Raw genomic sequence first — 27,266 nt, 5'->3', positions numbered from 1 at the left:
TATCTTGAAAACCAGTGAATTTTTTCGGTGAAATTTGGTAGATATTCGTTTTCGCTCTTTCTGAACCAAGGGACATCACTTTCATGCCAATTCATTAACTTTTTTGAAGGTGGGAGGGTCCCTTTAACCCGGCAGGCGGTGGGCCTTCCGGCCACCTTCCGCGCGGTGGAGGGGGACACTTTTTTGCCCCCTTTACGTTTTCCCAAATATCTATAAAATGCCTCGGTGAATCAAAACAAAATTTAGCACACAACAAGACGGATACCAGAGGGCATATGTGTACAAATTTTGTGTGTATCAGATGTCAGGATAGGTCACGGCGGGGTAGAAGTCAACTCTTAGGATCGGGTTTTCCCGTATCAGTGTAATGGATTGCCAGAAATTCTTTGGATGTACATTGGCATAAAATGGAGACTATTTATACTAAGATACGGCCATGTAGATATGCGAGTCATTATGGGTGGAGACTGGAGACTTCCACTGGCGTCCAACTGGCGTCTAACTGCGCAGACGTCCGTCGGCGTCTAACTTGGCATCTAACTGCTGGACGGAGACTTCCAAGCTAGACGCGTCTTAACCCGCGCATGACTGGGGGGCGGGGCTCTACAGAGCCCCCCCCCCGTTTTTCGGCAATATCTTCTAAACAGTTTGGCGGACCAACATGAAACTTGCGGTACCCTCAGCGGCATCAATTTGACACCTGACACCTTGTGTTAAAATTTCAACATTCTAGTTACCACAGTTTGGCCGGAAATGACGCCAGAGTGACGTCATGTCGGCCTATTTTGATGCAAAATATTGAATTACGGCAAACACTCTCAAGAGCTTAATTTTAAAGCTAGATCCAATTTCTTTGTATCAGTAGGCTACAAATACACGTAGCTATCAAACTGCAATCTCGAATTTGATAAATTTTGAAAATTAAGAAAAAATGTTTTACAACTACAAAAATATATTTCTTGATATTTTCAAAAAGTTTTTGATTTTTCGCAAAATCCAGAATATATTTGATAGAACGAACACTGATGAATAGTGTATTCTATCACTAGGAATCCTTCACTCACGTATACCGGGTGGCCCAGAAAAAACGTTCCGAACTTTGAAGGCCTGTATATCAAATACGAGTACAAATAACGAGCCAAAATTTCCATCAAGTTTGCGTCATTTCTTTGCGCATTGGTATGCCAAAATATAACACTATACCAACATTTTCAAGCTGGCAATCTTGAGTTGAATTAAGCAAAACATTTTTGCTTTTTTTGCCGATGTCAAACGATAGTGATGATTGGGTTAGACGTCCCATGTTATAAAAAAAGAATAAAAAATAGAGCACGTGAATGAAACCAACACGTATGTTCTTATTTTAATATTTTTGTCTCACTTATGTGCCAAATATTCAAATACTGAGCCAAAATGGGGCTCATGGACGTCATTCGTTTCAACACCAAATCATGTTTCGAGCAGGAGTGGCACGGTGCATGGATTACTGCTGATTACCCTCCTTTCAGTAGATCAAACAGTAAATCGACCGGATAAGGAAAACAAACTAAAGCAGACTGGTTCCTGTGCCAGAAGACCACAGAATAGCTTATGAAAAACAACATTGCCAGCAGATGACAAAAAAAAAACTGGTTGAAAAGCTACCTTTTCCCAGGAATGTCAGCCAGGAAAGCATTTGAGCCACAAGATGGTTAGAAAACTGGAAACTTCTTCCGATGCCGCTGGCACAGAGCCATCGTAGTTGTCTGAGGGAATGTGTCATCCTGAGACCCGAACCATCAATGAGACTAGCTGCCAGTAGAAGTCATGGCTCTGGGCCGCGGTGCCGCATGGTGAAAGTGACCCGTTCGCTCACATTTTTTAGTAAACATCGGAGCAAAAAAGTAATTTTTACATGGCATGCTTGAAACACGAACCGTTTGAAAAGTTATTTACCGAACACCATGAAAATCACACCATTTACTGAAAATGTGTGCCGCATTGACTATTTGAAGTTTCAATGTTGTATCTTTATCACTTTCTGAGAAATATTGATTTAAAGTTGGGAACGTTTTTTTCTGGGCCACCCGGTATACGCTGTGCAGCGTGCACTGGTCAGCACCGCCTCCCACCCTCCCCACAGATACGAACACCCCTGTCCACGAGCGGCACCCCATCACCGCTGTCCCCGGGAAAACCCAGTGGTCGCGCCGGACCCGCTCCTGTAGCTTCGGTGTCCGCCGCGCCGGCTACTTGTTCATGCACAGGAGTCGCGACATGGTGGCCTTGAAGGAGACGTCCACTCCGGAGTGGGCGCGGCTGCGGGCCTCCCTGCGCCGCTGTTTGATGGTGTGCGGGCTCTCGGCGGTCACGTCCATACCGTCGTCGACCTGCGTCGGCGGCTCCTCTCTCTCTCTCTCTTCTGCGCGGTCGCGGACCGCGCCTAAGGCGCGGCCGGCGGGGGCGGGTCGGTAGCGACCTGCACCCGCCCCACTCTCTTCAGGTAGCTGATGTGTTGGGCCGGCCCCGAGAGCACTTCCGCCAGGGTCGGACAGTGCCCCCAGAAACCGGCCCTCGCCGCCACGTGTGCAGGGCACCCGGCCAGGAGGTGCTCCACGTCTTCCTCCTCCTCGCCGCAGGCTCGGCAGGTCGGGTCTTCGACCAGGCCGAGGCGATGAGCTGTGGCTCGCACCAGTGGGCAGTAGCCGGTGCGAAGCTGGGACAGGGTGGCCTGGCCCCATCTGTCCAGCTCATCGTGGCTCGGAGTAGGTTCTCGATGTGGGTGCCGCTGCGCCCTTGCGGAGGCCAGCTCCGATGTCCAGCGACGGATGGCTGTCCGCGCGCTGGAGAGGTCGATCGGGGCCTCCTCTTGAGTGCAGTCGGCGGCGACTTGATTGGCGAGGCGGTCGGCTGCCTCGTTGCCGGCGAGGTCGGCGTGGCCCGGGACCCAGTGCAGGGTGATGTCCTTCCCTGCGGCTGTCCCTGCGGCTTTTAGACCCCAGACGCGCTGGCCGATGGCCGACTGTTGGTCATCCGGGCCGCGGCTAAGTAGCTGGAGCCCCGACCGGGAGTCTGTGCAGAGCAGCACTCTCTTGATGAGTGCTTTAGAGGGGGCCGGTAGCTCATGGAGACACACCAGGGCCTCCGTCATTGCCACCAGCTCCGCCTTCATACTGCTGCACACTCGACCGGCCGGTGCCACGCACTCTATTGTGCGTCCCTCGCGGTGAAGCTACAGGATCGCTCCACCGCCGCCTTGGATGGTGCCTTCCTTGGCGGATCCGTCCGACCAGATGGTACAGTCTGGATCGGGGACGAGGGCCAGCGCCGCTAACGCCGCCTCCTTTCTCCTTTCCGGCAGGTCTGTCCTCCTTGTGGGCTGCGGCAGGTCCAGCACGAAACGGACGGCGTCTCCACAGTGGTGCCAGGGTGGTGCGCCCTGGTAAAGTGCCAGGGGCTCCACTGGGAGGTCGCTCAAGCCCGCCCTGTCGCAGACACACCTACCGACCCGACGGAAGCATGGCTTGAATGAGAGGGTCGCGTCTTCGTCTGCCGGTGGCGGCGGTGGCAGACCCGCCTCTTCGGCAGACGTCACCGCGCGCCTCCATGCCTCGTGGGCCCGGTAGCGGAGTCTAGGTGGTGGTGTCTTGTCCAGTAGGTTGCGAGCGGGGTCTCCCGGAGGTAGACGGACTATGCGCGCGTACTCGCCGGCTGCTAGCTCCTTGGCACGGAGTGATAGCGGAGGGAGGCCTGCCTCCGCCACCAGGGTCTCCTTATCCGTGAGCTTGATGCAGCCGGTAATCAGGCGCGCACATTTCCGCTGCTCTGCCTCCAGGCGCTCGCGAACAGCCGGTGCCGCATGGGTGAAGTAGATGGCCGCCCCGTAGTCGAAGAGGGAGCGCACGTAGCTCTTGTAGGCGATGCGGAGTGTGCTACGGTGGCTTCCGTAGCTCCTTCCGGCGATCGCTGATAGACAAGCACGGCGCTTTGCCATCTTCTCTCTAAGGGCGGCGATGTGGGCGGCGAAGGTCAACTGGCAGTCCAACTTCAGGCCGAGGAAGGTGGGCGTCTCCTCGTAGCCTAGCGGATGGTCGCAGAAGCTGAGCTGGGGCTTGACCTTGCCGCCGCACTCCTTGGGGTCCAGCGTGAAGGTGGTCATCACGCACTTGGATGGACTAGGTTGGACCTTCCAAGTCTTCACCCAGCGGCTGACCTCGTCCAGGGCCGGTTGGAGCCTGTCCGCACACTTCTGCAGAGAGCGGCCCGTCGCGAGAAGGGCCACATTATCCGCGAAGAGGGAGACCGTTGGGCTCGAGTCTCCGGCCCGGAGTTGGTCGTCGATGTCGTTACAGTAGATGAGCCAGAGGAGAGGGGCGAGCACGCTGCCCTGCGGCAGGCCCTCCTGGAAGACCCGCCACCGGGAGGCTGACGTACCCCATCTCACTCTAGCGCGCCGGTCGCTGGGTAGGGCCCTGATCCAGCGTGTGGCGCAACCCGGCACACCCAGTCGCCGCATCTTAGCGTACAGCGCATCCCGCCACACCCGGTCGTACGCTCGCGCGTAGTCCAGGAGGACGAGGATGGCTCGCTGCGGTTTCTTGGACTCGAAACCGTCAAAGATGGGCTGGGTGACTCGGGCTAGCTGGTCCAGTGTAGAGTGGCCCCTCCGAAAACCGGCCTGGTTTCGGTTCAGCTTTCCGGCGCGCTCGAGCCAGTGTTGGAGGCGATGCTGCACGAGTCATTCAGCGAGCTTTCCGATACAGCTTAGCAAGCTGATCGGTCTGTAGCTGCCGGTCTCGTTAGGCGGTTTCCCTTTCTTGGGAATAGCGACTATTTCCGCCGCCCCCCATGACGCGGGAACTTCCCCGGTGCGCCAGCTCCAGTTCAGCACCTCCAGCAGATGGCGTTCCGCTGAAGGGCTGAGTTGGTGGAGCATGTCGTTGGTCACTTGGTCGACCCCGGGGCTGCGTCCCTTCCGCAGTTTCCTGATGCCGAGCAGGAGCTCTCTGCGGGAGAAGGGCGAGCAGAGGGCGTCACGACCGCCGTTGCAGCACGTCTGGCTCGTGGCTCGTCTAGCCTCGATCTTGATGGAATGATCTGAGGTCTTGTCCTTGGGCAGGCGGGACACCTGCGCGTAGGCCTGGCAAAAGAGATCTGCCTTCTCCTTTGTCAGTGACGGCTGGTCTCGTCGGTTGCGCAGGTTGTCCCTCCGTGCCCGGTCTTGAGATGGCTACGGCCGGCTTAGCTGGAGGACGCCGGCCGTCCATGGTGCGGATCAGGTGCCACATGTCTCCGCCCGGCTTGAGTTCTGCCGCCTTTTGACGGAAGAAGGCGGTCTTCTCGTTGTCCACGACTTTGTCGGCCGCTGCCCGCTCCTCCTGGTAGCACAGGACGTCCGCGCGAGAGCGGCTACGGGATGCGGCTACCCGTGCCTCTTCCCGTCGATCGGTTGCGTCCTGGCAGGCTTGGTTCCAGAAGGGCGGGCGTCGCCCTTGGCCGTTTCCGAAGGGGATGCTGGCCCTGGCCGCCCGCAGGATAGTGGCTGCTAGCCTGTTGGCGGCCTCGTTCGGGGAGGTTGGCTGGGCCGACCAGGCGTTGATCAGCTGATCCAGCTCCTCCCGAAACTTGGGCCAGTCCGCACTCCGGTGGGAGAACCGGCCTCGGCCTTCCCGCCGTGGACGTTGCACAGACGAAGACAGTGTGACGAGGATCGGCAGATGGTCAGAGCCGATTCCTCGCTGCGTCGCCCAGGTGACGTCTCTTGATCGCAGGAGGTCCCTGGAAGCCAGTGAGACGTCTGGTGCAGAGACTCCGCCGGTGCAGGGGTTTTGCCTAGTGCACCCGCCGTCATTGAGGATGGTCATGCCGTTGTCGACGGCCCAGTCTTCAATGGCCTCTCCGAGGGCTGTCTCGGGCTGGTAGGTGTCCCAGCTGAGGCTGTGTGCGTTGAAGTCACCGCACACCACGGCGGGGTGCTCCAGTCTGATCCCGTCCGGCTGGAATCCCTGCTCCTGCGTGCCCTGGCCTGTTGTCCAACGCGCTGGAGGTGCGTAGATGTTGTAGACCGACAGGCCAAGGGTCTTTGACGCATGCACCGTCACCGAGACACAGTAGGTGTTGGGGTCTGGTCGGGTGGGGCGGTACGGAGAGGGGTTGACACTGTACGGGATATCGTCCCTCACCAGTGTCAGAATACCCCCTTGACCCTTGGGGGCGGGTGGCGGTCCGGCTGCAGGACGTTGCCGCGTCGCTGCGCCTGTTGGTGCCGACCCCGACCCCCCTCCGGGTCCCGCCTCCGTTTCGCCGTCTCGCACCCCGGCGTCTCTTCTCTCCGGGCTTGCTGTGCCAGCGGAGGACGCCACTTGCTCAGGGTGGGCAGCGATTGGAGGGGGTTTCGCACCGGCCCTCACCTCGCACCGCCTCTTGCTGCGACAGCCGCGGCACCAGTTCTCGCGGTCGTTCTTTAAGCGAGTCCGACACGCGGCTAGTGCGGCGGAGGCAGGCTGTGCGGCGGGCGAAGCGCCGTCGGGTCGCACCGGCCTGCTGCTGGCAGGTCTTGGTGCCGGGGGCCCTGGTCGCCCCGGCTCCGGTGCGTCCCGTTGGCGCACAACCAGACCGAAGATGCCGGTTGGGGCTCCAAGGGTGGCATTCGTTGGGGCGGCTGTCCGTGGTCCTCGTGGAGGTGGTGCTCCTCGTAGAGGCGGTGATCCTCGTGGAGGCGGTGGTCCCCTTGGAACCGTGGTAGTGGTGGCCGGGGGAGCGGGGGGCACTCTCGCCCCACACCGCTTTTTCTGTAGGCATCCCCGGCACCACAGATCCTTTTGCTGGGGACCAAAACGCGCCCGGCAGGTCTCGCCTCTTGGTGTGCCGCCCTCATCGTTGCCTCCCATGGAGCCCGTGTCTTCCTGCCGCCGTCGCCCTCCGATGGCCGGGCTGGAGGTCGGGGCCCCTGGCGCCCCTCCCGCCGCCGCAGTCACATCGGGGGCGGCGACGGCTGTCGCCGATGGTCCGGTGGTCCATGTCCGGCGAAGGTCGCACTCCCTGTGGCTCCTGCACCCCCGGCACCACTGCGTGCGGTCCAGCAGTGATGTCCGGCATGCTCGGGGGAGCGCAGCTCTGGGGGGCAGGCTTGTCTTCTCCTGGGTTTCCCCCGTCCCGCAGGGCCTCTCGGGTCGGCTCGTGTGGACGGGGGGGGGGGGGCCGCCCCCCGGCGGCTCCTCCGGGTGCGGGTCCAGCGAGCCGTGCTTGCCGATCAGCCAGAACGTCTGCATCATGCCCTTGCCATAGTAGCGACTTGCGTTGGTAAACAAGCATGTAGGCGCTAGTGCTGCTGCGCCCCGTAAACTTTCTTTCATCCTTGCCGCCGAAGTTGCCGTCTATAGGTTCTTGAGGCGTGCTGCTAGACACCACGTCGTCATCGAACTTGTACCACGTCCCGTCACCATTGGGATTGATGAAAACGACGTAGTGGCCGCCGTGGCTGTCCCCCGAGTGCACCAACACAGCGATCAGAATGTAATCGGCCGGTGTACTCTCCGGCGCCCGAAGGAATGGGTTCAGGTGCAGCACGTCTGGAAACTCAAATCTGTCGAGCTTGACGCTGCTGCCCATTATCGGGTCAAACTGAAACCGCATCAGATGTAGATGCAACACGGACGGAAACGTCTCGAAGACTACGCCCTTCGTGGCCACCTGAAGGCCGTGCTCGCCAGCAGAATACATATTCTCGCCATCCAGGGTCTGCGACTTCACGTACAGTCACCAGCACTTGCTACTAATCACCTCGTTTTTGCTCAGTAGTTTGAAGACCGATCAATTGTCAGTCGCGCAAGATGCGTCAAACGATCCGTTTGGTCCTCCGATTTTCGAATATCTAACTTGTTTTTGTATATTCGAAGCATTTTGGGATGGGGAGCCAAAAAAACTCTTTTCTGCCGTAAAGTGTGCCCCAAGAAGTCGTAGAACCTAGCCCCGCCTCTGATCCACAGACCACTAGTGCCATCTCTTGTCAGCCGAACAAGCCGCAGAAGTAAATAATGTCACGTGACCTTTGCACACGCTACAATTACTACGCAGCTGTAGTGGGGGAAGCGGGGCGGAGGCGTGGAGAGGGACGCGATCGGTCGGCTGGGGTCAGGTCGCCGAGGTCAGAGGTCATCCGCCGGAGGGTGTTTGAGCGGTTGGGCCGTGTGGGCTGGGGCCTGCGGAGTGAGGAGCGCCTGGACCTGTCTGGAAACACGCCCTACAACGCTGTGACAGTCGAGAATATTGTGAGGAAAGAGAGAGAGAGAGAGAGAGAGAGAGAGGGGGAGATGGAGAGAGGAAGAGAGAGAGAGGGAGAGAGGAGAGAGAGAAAGAGAGAGAAAGAGAGGGAGAGAGAGAAAGAGAGAGGAGAGAAGGAGAGAGAAAGAGAGAGAAAGAGAGGGAGAGAGAGAAAGAGAGAGGGAGAGAGGAGAGAGAGAGAAAGAGAGAGGAGAGAAGGAGAGAGAAAGAGAGAGAAAGAGAGGGAGAGAAAGAGAGAGGAGAGAAGGAGAGAGAAAGAGAGGGAGAGAGAAAGAGAGAGAAAGAGAGGGAGAGAGAGAAAGAGAGAGGAGAGAAGGAGAGAGAAAGGAAAGAGAGGGAGAGAGAGAGAAAGAGAGGGAGAGAGAGAGAGAAAGAGAGGGAGAGAGAGAGAGAGAGAGAGAGAGAGAGAGAGAGAGAGAGAGAGAGAGAGAGAGAGAGAGAGAGAGAGAGAGAGAGAGCTAAGAAAGACTGGAGGGAAGGCATAAGGACGGGAGGAGAGAAAAGAGAGAGAAAAAAAAAAACTGAAAAGGAAAACCAGAGAGGGTAAAATGAGAAAGAGGGCAATGGGTAAATCAGTGAGAGGGAGCGAGAGAGGAAATATTTAGTTGTGTCAGCTTGTTTCACATGTAAAATGCAAATTTGCTTTCCATCATTACAGCTTCGGATTGGAAATTAAATCTTAGCATCCTTGTGATAAACCCACGTTGACGGGATGCAGTAGCGGCGGAACACCTTCAATTAAGGGGGGGGGGGGGGGGGCACTGCCGACTTTTGGTCCTATTATTTCCATGCAACGCTCATAGGGCTAATGTTGAAATGCCAATATCAAACGGACTCCCCGTTCCGCCGCCTATTACGGGATGGGGACGCTTTTATGGTCGTCGTTGGGAGCTCGGCACTAATGGGGTCTGGGATGATGTTGAATGTTTCGCAAATGTTTCATAAAAGATGCTATTTTTTGCACAACCTATTAACCCGGCCGGGCCCGGGGGGTAATCCCAACCACCGCAGCCCGGGGGGGGGGGCGTTTTTCGCCCCCCCTGTCTAACTCCGTAAATAAGGCAGCTACGGAAACAAAAGCGATTTCAAACGAAAGGTCCTTACGAGACGATTCTAAAGCACCTAAATTTTTTGACCTCAGGTCAATTTTCAAGGTCAGAGGTAAAGGTCAAAGGCAAAAACCGGCACATGAGTAGTGATCTCAAAGTAAGCCTTCTAGAGGACGGCAGGCCGCATCAAACCAGTAAAATTGGGTGGCAAACGAAAGAAGAGCATCTGAGTATTCCGAAAATGTGCTTAAAATTAAAGGTTAAGGTCAAGGTCATGCTCAAATTTGACCTCAAACTTGGCACTTTTTCGCACATCTTGCGTGCTAGCTTCCAAGATGTTTTGAAATGTTTTGAGGCTTATCAGTTCCCTATTTGTGGTTCATCTTACGATACAAGGCTGCTCAAAGGTCAAGGTCACAGAAAAGTATCCCTGCTAGAGGCTATTTCACTAATTCAAGTTAGTAACAATAAATAAGACAATTTTGCCGTCCAGAAGCTCTAAATGAAGGCTTAGAGGAAAATAGATGCCAGATTCGTGATCAGCGGGTACAAATCCCTCATAAATGACCTCTCATGTGTCAAGGTCAACCAGAGGTCATTCGAGGTCACATGAGGTCAACATAAAACTTGACCTTTTCCGAACAAAATATATATCATTCGACGCGGCTTGACAAGGCGAATGCGATGGTACCATTGCCGTAGCTCTAGGACCTTTTTTGTCGAAGTTATTTGCGAAAAAAACTAAAACCACATTTCTGGGTCGTTGACCTGATCTCTGACCTCAGGTCACCAAAACTATTTTTCTATTTTTCTCTAGGTCAAACGCTTCATAACCGGCGTATTTGGAATTTCCGACCTCGACGAGCGTCTGTGGTAGAAAACCACCACTTTGGTAGGGGAAACTACTGCTGTCTGCTACAATTTGCACTGCATGTCAAGCTATTGTAGCGACACCTATGCATATACATTTCCGACCTCGTCGAAAATCTCGCGGCGCTTCGCGCCGACCCGCGCCGCCCATTCATACTGGAGACCAAAAGAGATTATGAGTTCAGAGTTGTGACAAATAAATACCTAAAGCTATTTATATATTTATATACACTGTGCCTAAAGCAACCACCACGTATGATGATATACATTAACATAACAGTTAACTATCAGATTGACGGCAATGGCATGTGTCAACAATTATACCCTGATAGAAGACCGGAGGCTCTGGTTAACCGTGTATAAATGAATAGGACTTCAGACGCGTACCGCGTAGGAATTCAGCCCAGTATCGTTGAACAGATAATGCATCGGCCTGAAAAAGTACGGTAACGATACCTAATTTTGGGTTTTTAGTCGGCCGATCCGTCCCCCCTGTCGAAAATCTGTGGCGACGCCCCTGGCACGTAGGACAAAAGCACGTATCGCAAATGTTCGTACAGTATAAAGTACGCATGGACAAAACTACGTCAAGGACAAAAGTACGCATGGCAAAAAGTACGTACAGTATTAAGCACGAATGGATAAAAGTACGTCAAGGACAAAAGTAGGTACGTTTCGAAGAAGTACGTATACGTACTTCTTCGATACGTACTTTTGTCCTTGATGTACTTTATACAATAGGTGCATTACAGTATAAAGTACGCATGGACAAAACTACGTCAAGGACAAAAGTACGCATGGCAAAAAGTACGTACAGTATTAAGCACGAATGGACAAAAGTACGTCAAGGACAAAAGCACATATCGTAAAGCCGGTAAAAGTGCGTACAGCATAAAGTACGTATATGGACCAGAGCAAGGCCCTGACCAGAGTACGTCAAGGACAAAAGTACCTACGTATTGCAAAAGCACGTCGAGTATAAAGTACGTATGGAATAAGTATGTCAAGGACAGAAGATAGGCGTATCGCAGAGGTAGGTACGTACAGTACAAAGTACGTATACCTAGACAAAAGTACGTCAAAGACGAAAATACGCATCGAAAAGTACGTAAATTATGAAGTACGTATATCGTTAAGGTACGTACCCACTACCCTTGCTGACTTGCATAGATGTCGCATCGGTCGCAACTACAGCGAGACATGCAGTGCAAACAGTAGCAGACAGCAGTAGTTTCCCCTACCAAAGTGGTGGTTTTCTACCACAGACGCTCGTCGAGGTCGGAAATTCCAAATACGCTCATAACCGTGCTCGTAATTTGTCTTTATCTCTAAAACTCTATTTTTAGCAGCTATTTGAAGTTTGCGTCTGTGACGCCGAAGTTTGCCGTGCAGTGGTCTAGAAAAATGGACCTTGTGACGTCATCAATGGCGCTAGGTCCAAATTTTTTACTTCAGAAGATGTCAAATTGATGGGACAAAAGGTACTGAAAGTTTCGCTTTCCTATCCCTAAGTGTTCGGGAGCTATCGCAAATATTCGCCAGGGGGGGGGCGAAAAACGTTCCCCGGGCCCGCGAGGGTTAAACATTTTTTACGTTTGCTATGAAAATGTTAGGCCCAGTTCCTTCAAGATCAGGTCCACGACTCCACAGCTCACAACAGTCCTGTTCTGAGGGGCATTCTGGAGCTAGCTAAAATAACAATTAACCCGCGCCGTGTTGGTAGCATGAACTTTCCATCGAGTTCTGGGGGGCGTTTTACGCCCCTCCGTCTTCCATCGAGTGCTGGGCCCAATCTTATAAAGGTTGTGCTACCAAATGGCGTACTATCATTCCACCCCACTCTATTTACGGCACCCTATTCACGCAATCTTATAAAGAGAATAGTATGGTAATTCTATTCACGCCATTTTGCCCACAGTACAAATCAACGCCAGCAGGAAACACGCAACGTGATTGGTCAATGTCTTGTCGCCGTCGCTATTGGAAATTATGCGTACTGTTTGCGAACAGCAAAAGTTATGTGTTTTAATTTTTATTGGGCATTTATTTCTTTTAGAGACACACATATGTGTAATAAACAAATTATTTATGGAAAACGTGATAGCAAAGTATGGAAAACACCAACATGCTTGAAGAATTCTCCTGAAAAGTGGATTGCCGACCAAATAAATTTCAGCGAGGGCATTCTCGCGCTCAGAAAATCGAGTGAATAAAGTGTTTCTTTAACTTATCATTTGCATTTATTTGCTGTTAAGGCATTGCAATAAGTTTGTTAAAGAATTATTTAAATAATCATTTAATTATAGCTCGGCTACTCTTTCAGTAATTGAAGTAATACCGTTGACAATGAAGCTCCTACAATTTGAGCATCAGGATACGTACATTAGCTGGATCAATTCAAGATATAGCTTATTTTCCTTCTTGTCTTCATGAAGATAAAGCTACTAAAATTCGAAGATTACGTACATGAACTGAATTAGGTCAAGTTACAGCTTATTTTCCTTCTTATTCAAGCATAGGTACCTATTACCTAGCCTAAAGCTAAAAAGCAATTCCTCAAAAGATTTAAGTACCCAGTCTACATATCAAAGCTATATCAAGAAAAATACTTGGTTCAGAAGTCAGATCAAGATGCAGGAAGAGAAACAACAGATTGATCACTGATCAGTGACTGTGCCAAACAGAAAGCGAGGAAATACGAATAGTGAGTAGGCATTTATAATTTTTTGACAAACTAAGGTATATCATCATTAATCTAAATATATAATCAGAAGCCATGAAGTGCCCGTTATTTGTGTCATACGTGAGACGTGAGAATAGGCTAAAGACCCATACCGATTCTATAATGCAGTGGTTGCCGAAAATCTAAGACGGTTACTAATGCTAAAATCCTCTTAAAAATCCCCTTTTTATTTGAAAAATAAAGCCATATAACGATGAACACTGGTTTTATGTGTTTTAGTGTGCATTTAGTTCCTGGAAATACATATTTTGAAATTGATCGTTGTCTGTATAATAAAGCATCATTATGGTAAATCATGAGTTAATATGTGGTGGATGTTTTAATCTTAGAAATATCATAATGTAAAATATTGCATACTTATATCATAAAAACATGGAATTTATCTTAAATCAATTTAACTGTCTGAGAAGCTCGTCAAAGTACGCCACAAATTCTGGCGTGAAATGGACGCCGCTGAAACCGTAAACAGCTGATGATTGTCGGTGTTTTGAGATGTGCACAGCTGCTCACGGTTAAAATCAGTTTACGGTATCCTCAAAACCAGCGGCTACCAATACCGTAAGGAGCGTGCCGTGTTTTCGATTTCACAGAGTTTTATAAGATTGCGTACTATATATCCAGCCTTAGAGTGCTGCCATATCCATTTCACGGCGTTTATAAGATTGGGCCCTGGGGGGGGGGGGGGCGTTTTACGCCCCTCCGTCTAACTCGGCTCCTGGGCCACGTAGCGACACGCGGTAAGCGACAATCGAAAGAGCGTCAAAAATAAGGAGGAAAACACTCGGTCATTTTAAGGTCAGGGCAAAGGTCAGGTCACCAGGGTTCATCAAAGGCCAAATTTTGTTGATTTCAACGATTTCGAACACCCGACGGCTAACTCGGGAACCAATAGAGCAACAGCGCCGCGGAAAAGCGCATTCGATAGCTCTTTTAACGCTTTTTCGCCTTCGCTTTAACGCTTTCGATTACATTCTGGTGGAGGTCAGGTCAAGGTCAGGTCAAAGTAGGTCAAATTTCAAAGTTGATATTTTGCATAAAAGGGGTATCTATTCGATGCAGCTCATCACAGGAAATCCAATGGTGGCCTTTGGCTTGCTTTGTGTGTTCTGTGACGGCTAAAAATTGAATTTGAAAATTTTACGTAATAAATTTTAGCAGTTTTTTTTTTGCCATAACTTTGCTAAAATAGAGCTATCGAGTTTAAGTTTGGCATATCTAGAGCAGATAGTTCTATACCTAACATATATTTCAGTTTTAATTTTGAAAGCTGTTGGTATTTTCGGGTTGTCATACTTCTATAGTTTTGATGGTCAAAATCAATTTTTGTTTGGAAATAAGAGTTAGCAGTTTGGTAGCGCTGTTTATTTTACATCTTTTTTATCTTGAATATTTTTCGTTATCTTCAAAACTGTAAGCGTGACAGCTCTTCCCGCTAAACCTTTTATTGGGTCGAAACTGACAACATGGCATCCCTCTGACGTCATTTGTGACTAACCTTTCATAAGAGCTCTAGAAAACTTTGGTCACAAGGTGTAAAAATGATGCCCGGATGTGTCTTGAAAGTTTGGTGGCGACATTTGCTATACTTTAGGAGATATCGACTGAAAAGGAGAGAGGGGCCCGTTTCGCGCCGCCCTCCCCCTCAACGGGGCTTTCAGTTGCTGCTCTCACAGAACACAGTTATTTTACAACGTAGTGGAATTGCAAGTGGCAATATAAGCTTCCTGCAAGCGCCGGACCAGAGTTTGAACATGCAGGCTGAATTTTAACATTTAACTTTTGAATATTTAAACCGTTGAGCTTTTAAGAAGTTGTATGAACTGTTCAGCTTCTTTTTTGGTCCATCACAGCGGGCTTGTATGTCATTTGTCAAACAAAATCGAATTAAAAACTTTTTATTTGGTCTGGCTACCTCGCCAACTGGATCGTTTAGTAGATTTTGATTGGGCACCGCCCACGTTGTCTGTCTAGCTTTTTGTGTCATAGACACTCTCTATGACACGAGAAGAGGCTGCTGACATCGTTTGTCGCGGTTGGATAATACCAATCCACGTCCCAGTGGCTGCTCGATCGCACTTTCCCTGGCCCACCTCTCCCACCAGGCGAGACTTTGCCCGGCACAGCCGTCGCCTCAGTGCCTCGGGCGGTGACCCGTTCAAAGGGGCTCACAATTCGTATGGTGCCGTGGCTCTCAAACCAATACAGAACAGTGAAACGCAAAGGCTCACTTTCCATATAAGGCGAACGGCTGATTCTGGCGCCGAGGCTTCGTTCATGCTAAGGCGCCCAATCACAGCGCCGCATTTCAGTTAGTGTCGGGCGCAAAAGCTACTATGCTTCGCCCCTCCATCACGTGACCCTGCCCTCACGTGGCCTCAGTCACGTGGTGTTTCCACTTCTTGGCGCATGGCGGCGCTAGTCTCGCAGGGGCGGTGGTAGCTTGCTCCCCCGCCGTCCGGGGGTGATGGGTAGCAACTGCTGGTGACTGTACTCCTTGAGAGCTTCATAAATGTTCTTGTTGTCTTTGATGGTAAGTTGGATGTCACAGTAGGTCTCAGTCAGGCTAGACTGGAAGTCGGCGTACTTGCACCGGCACTATGAGCTCATTCGGCCTTGGAACAGTTCTGGAATCACTCCTTCCATGGACGTGCCCTTCAGCTCGACTTGTAGCTTTTCCAAGAACACACGGAGGAACTCCTGAACGTCTTGCTGCATGGAACAGTCAGTCGTACCCCAACCGAAGGACTCGGTGAGCTTTTTGGTGCCGACAGGCTTGTCCGAGTGTTGAAGCTCGCCAAACACCCACTGTAGCGCCCGCAACATCGGCTTCGGCGGGTCGTCGTTTTCAGTCGGCGTCTTGAGCACTGCCTTTCTGAAATTGTTCGTAAAGTACAGCGTCTGCAGAAGCGAGTTCAGGGGCATGTGGCGCCCTGGTTTCGGAGGCCCATGTACCCCGTGTGTGGCTTTGGCAGCCTGTTCGCACTTTGAAGCATATCAGCCTGAACTTTCCGTGTCTCAGGTGCCGTGATGCCGGACAAGTATTGGCGATCCTGCCCAGATTGAGTCAGAATCTTGGTAGCTGATGACATTGCATCTTCCTTTGCGCACGTTCGGCCTTGGTACTGAGGGCAGCTGTTCGAAACTGCGTACGTACTGTGCTTATCGTTGTTTCCCGCCAGCGTGACACAGAGGGCGTTCCCTCTGGCGACTGCTATCCCTATTCTCTGCTGCAGGTACGTGGTTTCCCGGTCATCACCCGTGGCTGCCGTCATGCGCCGGCCAAGATCCATAGATCCATCCACAGCAACCGGTTTGAACAACTGTTCCTTTGCTATATCACGGTATTTTGCGCGCTTTGCTTTCTCCGCTGCTGTGGCCACTGAGCCCAGGGTTAGAGCGCTGCTGAATATGTGTGTTGAAGCATACGTGTCAACAAAAGTGAAATCCCAGACAAGGGAGAGACCGTTTTTTTGTGGGAAAGTTGTCATACCGTCAGGGCGGCGACCGTCGTTTCGACTCAGGCCGACCGGCTCCAGAATGGAGGGCAGTTCGGCTGTTTGTAAGCCTCGGGAGATGATATCGTTGACTGCTGCATGTCTTGCTGCTCTGCCAGGAAATCGCATGCGAGAGCCTATTCTAATACATGGAAGCACGCTCACATCAATCGCACGCACCTCCCGCGCACCTCCCGCAAGCAATTGATACGAGAAGAATTACAATGTATTTGAATAGGCGCTCGCATGCGATTTCCTGAACGCGGAAAGAGTCTGTTTCAGCCTTAGCGGTTTACGTAATTCAAGCTCAATCGACCCAGCCGGAAATACTCCGACGGAAATTTGATGATGAATGAACGACGACACTGATGAACTACTCTAGCAGGTTTTAGCTCAATATCTTCAAAAATAGCCAAGTTATTAGCATTATTGCCAAAATTATACAATTATGTATTTTCAAAACCATTTTTTAGTACGTTTTTGACATCGTACAGCCATGGATGATATAACACTGGATTGGTGTCTCGTGGAAATTAACATTGGGATCCGCGACATTGGGATCTGGCCTGCCATCTAGCGAGAGCATTATCGTAAGTTAGGAGCAAGCCGAGTGAACGCCATCTCTCAGCATTATAACACACGTGGTTGTAGTGTGTTAGTTGGCTTGAAGTGCATATTCCCACGAGTTGGAGGTAATCTTACTGGACCTGAGACGACAAAAAAATGTCTTAAATGCTTGAAAGCCAAAAACGTCAAGCAGCCTTTAGGTAAAAACGAAAATAAAATGCATAAAACGGTGTGTATTGAAACGCCCAGTCCCATCGGCTTGTAAGACCTTTTATATGGTCATTTACTCACAATGGTACAGCAGTTTGACAATATATCATACATATTTGGTAGGCTTATTCCTTCTTCTCCGAATTTCGCCCGATTTTCTTCATCTGAGTTAATGTTACGGCACGTGCCACGTGCCAACTTAGGGGTGTCGAAATTGTTCCACATAAAGTAACTCCGCAATGGCTGGGCCCATGACAGTAAAACTTCGTCAATAGTTAGGCATCCAGTGGCCAATGCATTCCCATGTGTCACTATGGGGGTGCTACTGCACGTGCGCACGTGCGGGGTGCCGCTTCCATATCTCAAGAACGGCTGGGCGGATAACACTCAAACTTGGTACACAAATGTCACATCGATGCTCGCACTGCATTGATCAGTGCTTACATTGGTGCAAAGTCATTAGGAAAACGATGAAATAAGATGTGTGGTGTTTATGCCTTTCTGTTCCAGCAGCTGATTGATCCGCAACAGGAGATCCCTGTCTGTGAAGGCTTCGTCTCCCTTTTCCATTCCTTGTTTAAAATGACATAACAATGTACGAAGAAGATCACACGTCAAAGTTGTTTTAGGCGGCTGTCTTGGGCCACGGCTGCGGAGTTGTAGTCAGAGCCAGCGGTTCTGTTCCGACTCGGAGTCGGTGGATTTTTAAAAGCTGTAGTCGGAGTATGAGTCGAACGTCACCGAGAAGTCATCGACTCCACAGACTTACCAGGGCTGCAGAGTCGGAGTCAGAGTCGGAGTCTGTGTGAATCGACAGTTCTGCCCGGAGGAGTCGGAGTCCATATTTGAATACCGGAATCGGAGTTGGAGCCAACGTCACTGAAATTTCATCGACTACGCAGCACTGGTTGGTCCTTTTCACAGAGTGTCTTGAATGACATATTGAGCGGCAATGACGTTAGCAATTCCGTTTAACTTTTTCATTAGACTTATAGATAGTACTTACGTTCGTTTTGTTCTTTGATCGGACAATTTGCAAGATTACTACAACATAAGGTTGGACAGATCGTGACGTCACGGGGGCTTGGTATATTTATTTAGTATTCAACTAGACAGCCCTAGTTAAAATTATTTGGAAACGAAAGCTGTTTTCTGCATGTTTCAAACATCTGATTTTATGAAAGTAATAGCCGGAAATTCAAAATAGCATTTAATGCACCAGTTTTGATATTTGACGCAAACAGATCATGCGGATGAGAACAAAACAATTTAGGATAATACTAGCTCAGGTATACTGGGATAAACTATATTTGCCAGATTTCCCCAAGTGGTGCAGCTGCGACATTCATATCCTGTAAAAATAAGCAATGCTTCATTTTATGTGCTTCTTTGTGTCTCTGTTGAAGAATTTATAAATTTGTTCACCAATATTATAGCAACATTCAGGATAAGTTCGAGGGGATCCGGGGTATTTACAAGCGCGAGCGTGTACTTAATTTTTATTGTTTACAGCACGGTTCAGATCAGCCTTGTCACTTAGGTAGGTACTTTTCTCATATTATCCAAATATTATCTCGATTGCTCGAACAGTGCAAACAACAATAAAGTCATTGTGATTAATATGAAATAGCCGTAGGCCCGTAGAAGGTAACCATTTTATTTTGATAATACCTACGCATTAAATCAAATACATGACACTTAAAAGTCTCGCACAAACGCAGGCAGCAAGGCAAGGAAGCAGTTTTCTTTTGTGAAGTGGAAAGAAAACAGAAGAAAAAAGAAGTCAGTCAATCTTATTTTAAACCCAGCAATATAGGGGAGAGTGGGGCACATTCGTGCAAAAAATGGATAAACCCATATATCTGTTCTTTGGTTAGTGCAATGGCAAAATTGTTGATTGTAGTATGGAAAGGAACTATTGCAGATAGTTTTCCTCTTCAAAAGTTATCCTCTAAAATTATTGCTTCCATTAGAAAAAATGACTCTGAACATTTGCACGAAACTGCCCCACCTATGGGGCACATTCGTTCAAGAGGTGGGGCACTTCCGTTCACCCTGCAAAGTTCGAGAAATTACCGGGCATTACCAGAAATTTACCAAAGGAAATTGGCAGGGGGTCATTTCACTTGATTCCTTTCGACAAAAATGCATTGCACAACATATGTAGAAAGAATGGGCTGGCCAACAAGAATGTGCCAACTGCCGGCCTCCGTGACCTCGCCAAGTTCGCGTGAATTGCTCGTCACGACGTCGCAAGCAGTCGAGACTGAGTCAGGCGAGCGTCATTAGAGAAACCTACTACAGATAAAGTCATAAATCGCAAAAACTAAAAAAAAAAATATGCACGAATGTGCCCCCAGGCAGTGCGTACACGAACCTGCCCCACAACGTTATTAGTAATACATTTCAAAATTTCTTTTTGAAAAAATGACACTTTTTCAACAAACAAGTTTGCGCAGTTCCGTGAATAGAGTGAGCTTCTTCACCCCCAATTTTGAAAAGCTGAACCACATTTCCGAGTCAGGATCACGAAAATGGATAATATGAGAAAAGTTTGGAAAGCTCACGAATATTACAAATTTGCGTTTTTATCAAGCATGACAGCAGGTACAGTGTTGTCTTCTACGGTGAACGAAGGGCGGCAATGATAGACATATTTCCATAATTTACCTTGAGCTCGTGCAGTCACTCGTGTTCCCATAAACTGCTGAAAACGAATGTGCCCCATGCACGAATGTGCCCCACTCTCCCCTTCCTACCTACCCAGCTTCGGGAAACTGTCGGAAGTCGTGGAAGGTGACGCTCAAGATTATTGAAGATAGTGCCGCTAAGCAGACATGTGCATGGATCCAAGAAAATGGATCTGGGATCTGATCCCACGGATCCTGATCTCGGATCCGACGGGATCATAGGTCCAGCTCTTTAATTCATGGAGAGATTCGTAGGGATCATCGATCCGAGTCCAATTTTTCGTTTGAGATCCAGTGCGATCATAGATCCTCATTTATTCTTTGTCAACATAGAAATCCCAAAAATCACTTGTTGGAACTCACAAATGTTCTGATTTAATGATTTTATGAGATTGCACGTCATAATCCATAGTTTTGTGGCACTTGTTGACATAGAAACACTTGGAAACCTGGTTTCAAACGTTGTGCATGGCGGGATCCACTAAGATCATAGATCCATGTTCTTAGTTTTTGTCAGATCCTATGAGATCATAGATCCATGGTAATTTTTTTCACGCAGGATCCGATGGGATCATATATCATGGCCTGCAGTTTTCCTCAAGATTCACTGTGATATCAGATCCATTACTCGGATCCATGCACATGTCTACCGCTAAGCTTGCGAGTAATTCTGGTACCACAGCGAGGTCCTCTTCGTTCTAGCTGCAATTTGCTACGCATCGGGGAGCCACCCACCGAGGTTGAAAAGGACACACAACGAGCGTTTCCAAGATTGACTGGAAGACTTGCTGGAGCCGAATACATTATCTTTGCGCAAAACAAATACGAAGATCGAAATGGCAACCCAGAAAACTCCAAAACCACCTTTAATCCGCGCCGTGCTAGTGGTCTGAATTTTCTCGCAAGTGCTGGGTAGGGTGGGCGTTTTCACGCCCCTTTGTAGACTTCTAGGCCACGTAAAGACACGTGCAGTGAGCGGCATTCGTCATAGCGTAAAAAAATCATGAACAAAATGCATCCGTCTTTTTTGTTTGTCAAGTCAAAGGCCAGGTCACCAGAAATCGTCGAAGTTCGCCTATTTGAACAATTTCGACAAACAACTTCGATAAACCCGCGCCCGGGTTGGTCTCTCAGACAACTTCTCCATGGTAGAGGGGGGGGGGGGGGCTTTTTGGCCACACCAGGTTATCTCCAAAAGTAAGCAAGCTAGTAAGACGCGGTAAAAAGCAATGGAAGCTGGCTATAAAATCTTTCAGAATTGTTATGGTCATTTTTTATCAGGTCATCGCTGAGGTAACTGGAGGTAACGAAATGTAAAATACCTACATATTCATGCATTTTTGTTCCTGATTTTGACAATTTTTCACAAATCGGATAATGCAAGCTGACTCATATGCCGAATCGCGATTTCGGCGAAACACGGTCTTGAGAAATAGTAATAGTTCACAGGACAAAGGTCATTTGATAATTTGATCTCGAAAGATCATTTTGGAAATTTTGCTTAGGTGAAGATGATGGCCGAACTAAAAAAGATAAGGTCATGCTGCAAGTCGATCCGTGTTGTCGAGCTGAGTAAATCTAATGGGTTTTCACTCTTCTCATAGCACTAGCATGTTTGCATGGGTCACGGTTGCAATTTGCCGATTGAGTGTGTCATGCTATCTTTCATTCGATGTTTCATTCGAGTGTCAGTTGACTTTGGTCCAAAGGAGTCTTTTTCTTAGACAAGGTCAATTGGCGTGACCGAGTGACCTGACCTTAAGCGACTCGGGTTATTGTGATTGGCTTGATGTCGTTGTGTTATTGGAAGTCTTCAATGGAGCCGGAAATTTTGCGATTGGCTGCTGACGGACTTGCTGACGAAACGTCGTCCGTCGACAAGGCCCTATATACGGCCTTGGACAAGGCCATATATAGTCCGTCGATCGTTTGCGAGAGGTGTCCCATCCACTTCCGGTTGCTAGGGACTCTTGGTTGCTATCGCTTACGTCACCAGGGCTTGAATTCCTTTGCCAGATAAGATTTGGTGGGGGCTGACAATTTGTTTGATTTAGGCCAAGTCAAGACTCATGTGAAAAATAGCGAAAACGACACGTGCTGGCGAAGTCTCCAATAACTCCCTGTTTCACGATTTAATGAGGAAATAACATGGAACTGCTTATCTTATTAGGTACTGACCCTGCACATAAATCTATTAATTTCTTCGCTTTTACTGTAACTGACATATAAAGACATAACCTTTTGAAAAATTGCACAACAAGCCTGCTACTACACCACACTCCCGTGTGTCACAATGCTAATCAGCGGCGTTCACTCGGCTTGCTCCTTACTTACGACAATTCTCCCGCTAGATGGCAGGCCTGAGCTCAATGTCGCCAAAAACTGCGAAGACACCAATCCATTATTATCTCATCCATGGTACAGCAATATAAATGGCACCATCGTGTTCCTGAGCTCAAATTGCATCTGCTAGGCACCTATTTTGCTGAAAAAAAAAAATCATTTTCAAAATTTGACCTTTTCTGACCTAAAGTGACCTAACCTCCGGTAAATTCAGCTGAAAATGACCCCAAATTACACAGACAAGACTATTTTCGAAATCTACGAGTAAAATGGACCTTAACCCTATTCCTGGCGGGCTCCGCCGGGACAAGAAACTGGCGGGGGGGGGGGCCGATTCGGCCCCCCCCCCTGAGATCTCGAGAACGAAGCAAGATAGCGACAAGCGGTAAACGGCATCGGATACGCATGGACAAGGTCTACAATTTTTACAAAGGTCATTTTCAGGTCAGGTCAAAGATGACGTCACAGGGGTCGAAAAAGTCAAAATGGCGGCGCTAGATATGGAGAGAGTTTTTCTCGAATAACTTTCGAATTAGTCAAGATAGGAACAAACTAAGGGCATCATCGTGATCCTCTCGTCAATCCGCATCGAATGATATATATGTTGACCTCGAAAGGTCAAGGTCAAAGGTTGACCTCAGGTCACGTGACCTCGAGGTCATCATGTATATCATTCGATGCGTCTTGACGAGCTGAACACAATGAGACCATCCACGCGTCTGTATCTTGTTCCTGTACGGAGTTATTGGCCAAAAACCTTTGGTGACCTTTGATGACGTCACATGACCTCACAGCTGCCCAACAGCAAAACAGACCTCAAGGTAGTGAAGGTTGATCGTATATGAAGTCATGTATGGTATATGGGGCCATTCCGACCCGTTTTAGTGGTAAAAACAGGGAATTGAGTTTTCCCCCATTGACTTATAATGGGGAGGTCGCGAAACTGACCTGACCTTAGGTCACCGATATCAAAATTCCGAGATATACAAATTGCACATACTGGTTCCCTAACTAAAGCCTGAAGAGAAGAAATTGATCGGTCAAAAACTCTAGCTCTGGCGTGATTGCAAACTTTTCTGAGGTAGGGTCACCAAAACGCCTCTGGTGACCTGCCCTGAGGTCAGATCAACCCAAAATTTTCAGACATGTTGCGTAGAAGCCTTATAGGAAAAGTCAGAAAATTTGAGCTTCCTAGCTCAACGCGTTTGGGAGAAATAACCAAAAAACCTCAGGGGGGGCTCCTGAGGCCCCCCCCCCGCCAGGAATAGGGTTAAAACATGCGTCACGTGACCGATATATGATGTACAATTTTCGTGACCTAGGATGACCTGGCCTTGACCTGAAAAATTCGAAGTAAAAGTTTGTTACCCTCAGGGTATCTAAGGCATATAGCAAGGAGTGCTTAAACCAAAAATGAGCCTGATCGGACTTGTCAGCCGGCGGCCAGAGCCTAAATTGTGAACAAGCAAAAATGCCGATAATTTTTACTTTGACCTGACCTGTGACGTCATCTGTGCATCGAGGTCAATGAAAATAGGTTTCACTCGACACTTTTTCCAGGGCTATCAGACGCCGTTTGAATTTTGACGATCGGCCCAGTAGTTTCGGAGATAGGAGGGGATGGGGGCTCTGGAGAGCCCCCCCCCCCCTCAGTCACTCGCGTTATGAAAAATACCCCAGTCATGCGCGGGTTAAGTTAGCCGTCATCAGCTAGCCACAGCCGCCGTCCAGCCAGACGCGTCTAAGACTTAGATGCGTCTAGCACTAGACGCAAAATGGATGTCTCCACCCAATAAGTGTTGACCTGACCTGGTACTGACCTGACCTGGTATTTGGAACACTACTTTAAGACGAAAATTTGACAACCGACCCAACTTGGTGATGTCACTGTGACCTGACCGGACCTTGTACCCACACGAACTTTTGAACATATATGCGCTAGATATTCATTTGAAGCTATACGAAATTTCGCGTCGCTATCGCTACGCGTTTCAGAGTTATTGCAGAAAAACAAAAGGAGGGGGCAAAAAATGTCCCCTCACCGCCTGGAAGGTTAACCCTCGCCCGCACATTCCATTTTCCCATCCTAGAACGCACATGGGGGGGGGGTGCCACCCCCCGCGCCATTTCGCTCCTGTTGGAGATAGAGGCTTTGTTGGATATCAAGTGCGCTGCTCAGTGCTCATCATATACCGATGACGATGCCGTTTTGTGGTGCCAAGTCAGCTAGAACCTTTTTTGTCACACTATCCGACCAGGTTTTTGCTGCTGAGGTCATTTCAGGTCAAGTTAGGTCAATGTCAATGATATGTGTTTGTAGGTCTGTGTGTCTGTGTGTATACTGATGTGTGCACCGATTGTTTATGTGTCCATATTACATGAGATCATGAAATGAGAAGGTTTTACCAATATACAGTCAAAGAACTCCACGAAAAGTGAATAGGGTTGGGACCTATCTCCATACTCTGTAGGTATGTTTTGGTAAAACCAGTAAAACGCCTTTTGGGCGAAGAACGAGCGAGCGAGATAGTGAGCCCTGCACGTGCGGAATGGCGAGAGGGTACTTCCAACGGGCTTGTGCAAAGCACCCCTCTAACCGGTCGCTAGCGGTGTGCCAAATCTGGACGCAATCGGCCCAGCCGTTCCTGAGATCTGGAAGCGGCATTCTGCACGTGCGCACGTGCAAAGGAGGTCCAAACTGACTTTTGCACGGCACCCTACTAACTGGTCGCCAACCGTGTACCAAATTTGAGCGCAATCGGCCCAGCCGTTCTCGAGATCTGGAGGCGCCCCCTGCACGTGCGCACGTGCAGTAGCACCCTAACCGCAACACATGGGAATGCACTGCCTGGTGGGTGCCTATCTGTATGCCAAGTTTCAGCGAAATCGCCCCAGTAATTTACGAGTTATTGAAATGGGAACAAATTTGGCACCTCTTCTTTTTGCATTTTGCACGTGCAGTTGGGGTCACTCACATAGATCAAGAGTATCCGACCTTTGGTAAAAGGGATGCAGCTACCCTACAAAAATTACCGCAAGGCAATCCCCCAAGCGGCTGCTGAGATATGAGCCTCTCAAAATCATTACTTTTGCAAAACTGCTTGAACTCCCTTGACTTTTCACGTGGCACGTGCCACGACGGTCACTGAGATGTATCAAACGTAGTCAATTACGGGGTAGAAGGGATGGGGCTACCCAGCAAAAAAGACCGCAGGCCAATCGGTCCAGCGGTTGCTGAGATATAAGCCTCTCAAAAGCGTTAAGCTCAGGCTACACTATCAGCGTTTTTTCGGTTTCTGCGTGATTTCGGTTTCCGCGTTTTTACGGTTTCTGCGTTTTTTCGTTCCGGGCGGCCGCCGCGTGGACGGTGTTGTTTATAGCATAGTGATGGATAAGTGATCAAATTAATTAATTATTCATGTTAAATGTTATCGTGTTTTAACAAAATCTTAATTAAATAATTTTTTAAAGATTTTACAACTAACAAGAATATATTTTCGATCATAATCATTTGTCAGCTTAATTACAATTATCATATTTGAAGTAGAATGACGAGTTTTGAAACACATCTTGTCTTCTTTAATCATGAATTACACCATTTTCATTATTTACACTTGAAACTGTTCCATCGTCACACTATTATTAGCAACAATCACTTCTAATCATTCATCACTAAAACGAAATCCCGCAGAAACCGAAAAAAAGTTCACAGCTTTGAACTTTTTTTCGGTTTCGACTCGTCGGTTTTTGCGGGTTTTCGTTCCACGGGACGCCAGACTGGCAGTGTAGCTTGCGCAATGCATTCGCTATGAGGCGAACTTGACGACGCGAACCGAAATCCCGCAGAAACCGAAAAAACGTCTGAATTCATGCTAGTGTAGCTTAGGCTTTACAGGCCGGGCCGGGCTGGGCCGGGCCGCTCATACTGAGATTTTTCCGTTATATTGAAATGACTTCGCTTCGCTCGCTGCGCTCGCTCGTAAAAATGCCTAGTTAGCTCAGAAATTAATTATTTGTGGCTGAAATCAACTTGCTTCTGATTGGTCGGGCTAATCATGACGTCACATGTAGGTAGATAACTGTCTGTATATTTGGCGCAGTTGAGCGTTTTCAAAGCGTTTTCCAAGCGGGACGCGTTTTCGACGCGAGTTGTGAGCTGAATTGCAAGTGAAAACACAGCGAACGAAGCGATTTCCGCGCTTGACGCGAGTTCGACGCGATTTGCAAGCGTGTGCTGTGTACCGGCCAAGGCCCTATATACCAGGTAGGGTCGTCCGGCAATTCTACCCGATCGTGACGTCAGCCTGTGACGTCATTTGGAGTCAAGTCTCGAAGCCCCATTCGACGCCCATGTAAATGGGGGATTTTTGCAGCGCTGTAGAATGAAGTCTAACAGAGCTATCCGTAAAATAAACACGTCATGATAAAGCACGGACAATTCACTACGAGTTATCTAAGAAGTGTTTGTCGCTAAACCTTGTACTTTTTTCAAAAAAGCGTGAAAAAGACCCCCATGTCTCCGGCGCCCACCGGCCGCCGCGCGCCGCCCGGTCGCGGTAGTGTAGTGGTTAGGATGCTTGCACCGTAACGTAAAGGTCGTGCGTTCGAATCCCGGGGCGGCGGGTGTTTTTTCGCGGTAGCTTTGTACGCGGCTTTGAAATGATAACGGGCGGTCTACTACTGCTACACCGGTGACCCGCAACACAGTGCTGCCGACTTTTCAACAGCCTGTCATTAACATCATCCTGCCACTGGACAGGCAACTCTACTTTCACTATACAGCCGAGCCTTTTCAACATGACGGAGACATATCAGTGTGGGCGACTCCGCCCGGCCTGTAACGCTTTTGAGAGACTCATATCTTTGATAACAAAATGGAAACAAACATTCCTTTATTTTCAAACTCGATTTTTCGTCTGCCAGTCTGATTTAAAAAGGTACGTTTCATCAATGACACAGTGCAACTGCAAAGCATAAGAGCTGTCATGTGAGCAACTGAAAATTCATTAATAATGTTGTCATATTTACCAAATATTGC

The 27,266-nt window shown here is 49.0% G+C and overlaps 1 protein-coding gene across 1 annotated transcript; it reads right to left on the bottom strand.

Moving 5' to 3' along the window:
* Positions 1–2,282: 2,282 nt before the first annotated feature.
* Positions 2,283–15,917, bottom strand: LOC122373229 (ubiquitin carboxyl-terminal hydrolase 7-like; the record flags this gene model as incomplete). Its single annotated transcript, XM_043351074.1, is given in 4 exon segments — positions 2,283–2,384; positions 7,197–7,750; positions 15,416–15,842; positions 15,845–15,917. Coding segments are annotated over 4 exon segments (1,156 nt in total), but the record flags the coding sequence as incomplete, so codon positions are not given.
* Between the last annotated feature and the right edge of the window lie 11,349 nt (positions 15,918–27,266).

The sequence above is a fragment of the Amphibalanus amphitrite genome, unplaced genomic scaffold, assembly GCF_019059575.1.
Source record: "Amphibalanus amphitrite isolate SeventyFive unplaced genomic scaffold, NRLGWU_Aamphi_draft 001462F_arrow, whole genome shotgun sequence".
Classification (NCBI taxonomy): domain Eukaryota; kingdom Metazoa; phylum Arthropoda; class Thecostraca; order Balanomorpha; family Balanidae; genus Amphibalanus; species Amphibalanus amphitrite.
The sequence above is the reverse complement of the archived record's forward strand: the minus strand, read 5'-3'. Positions and strand labels throughout refer to the sequence as shown.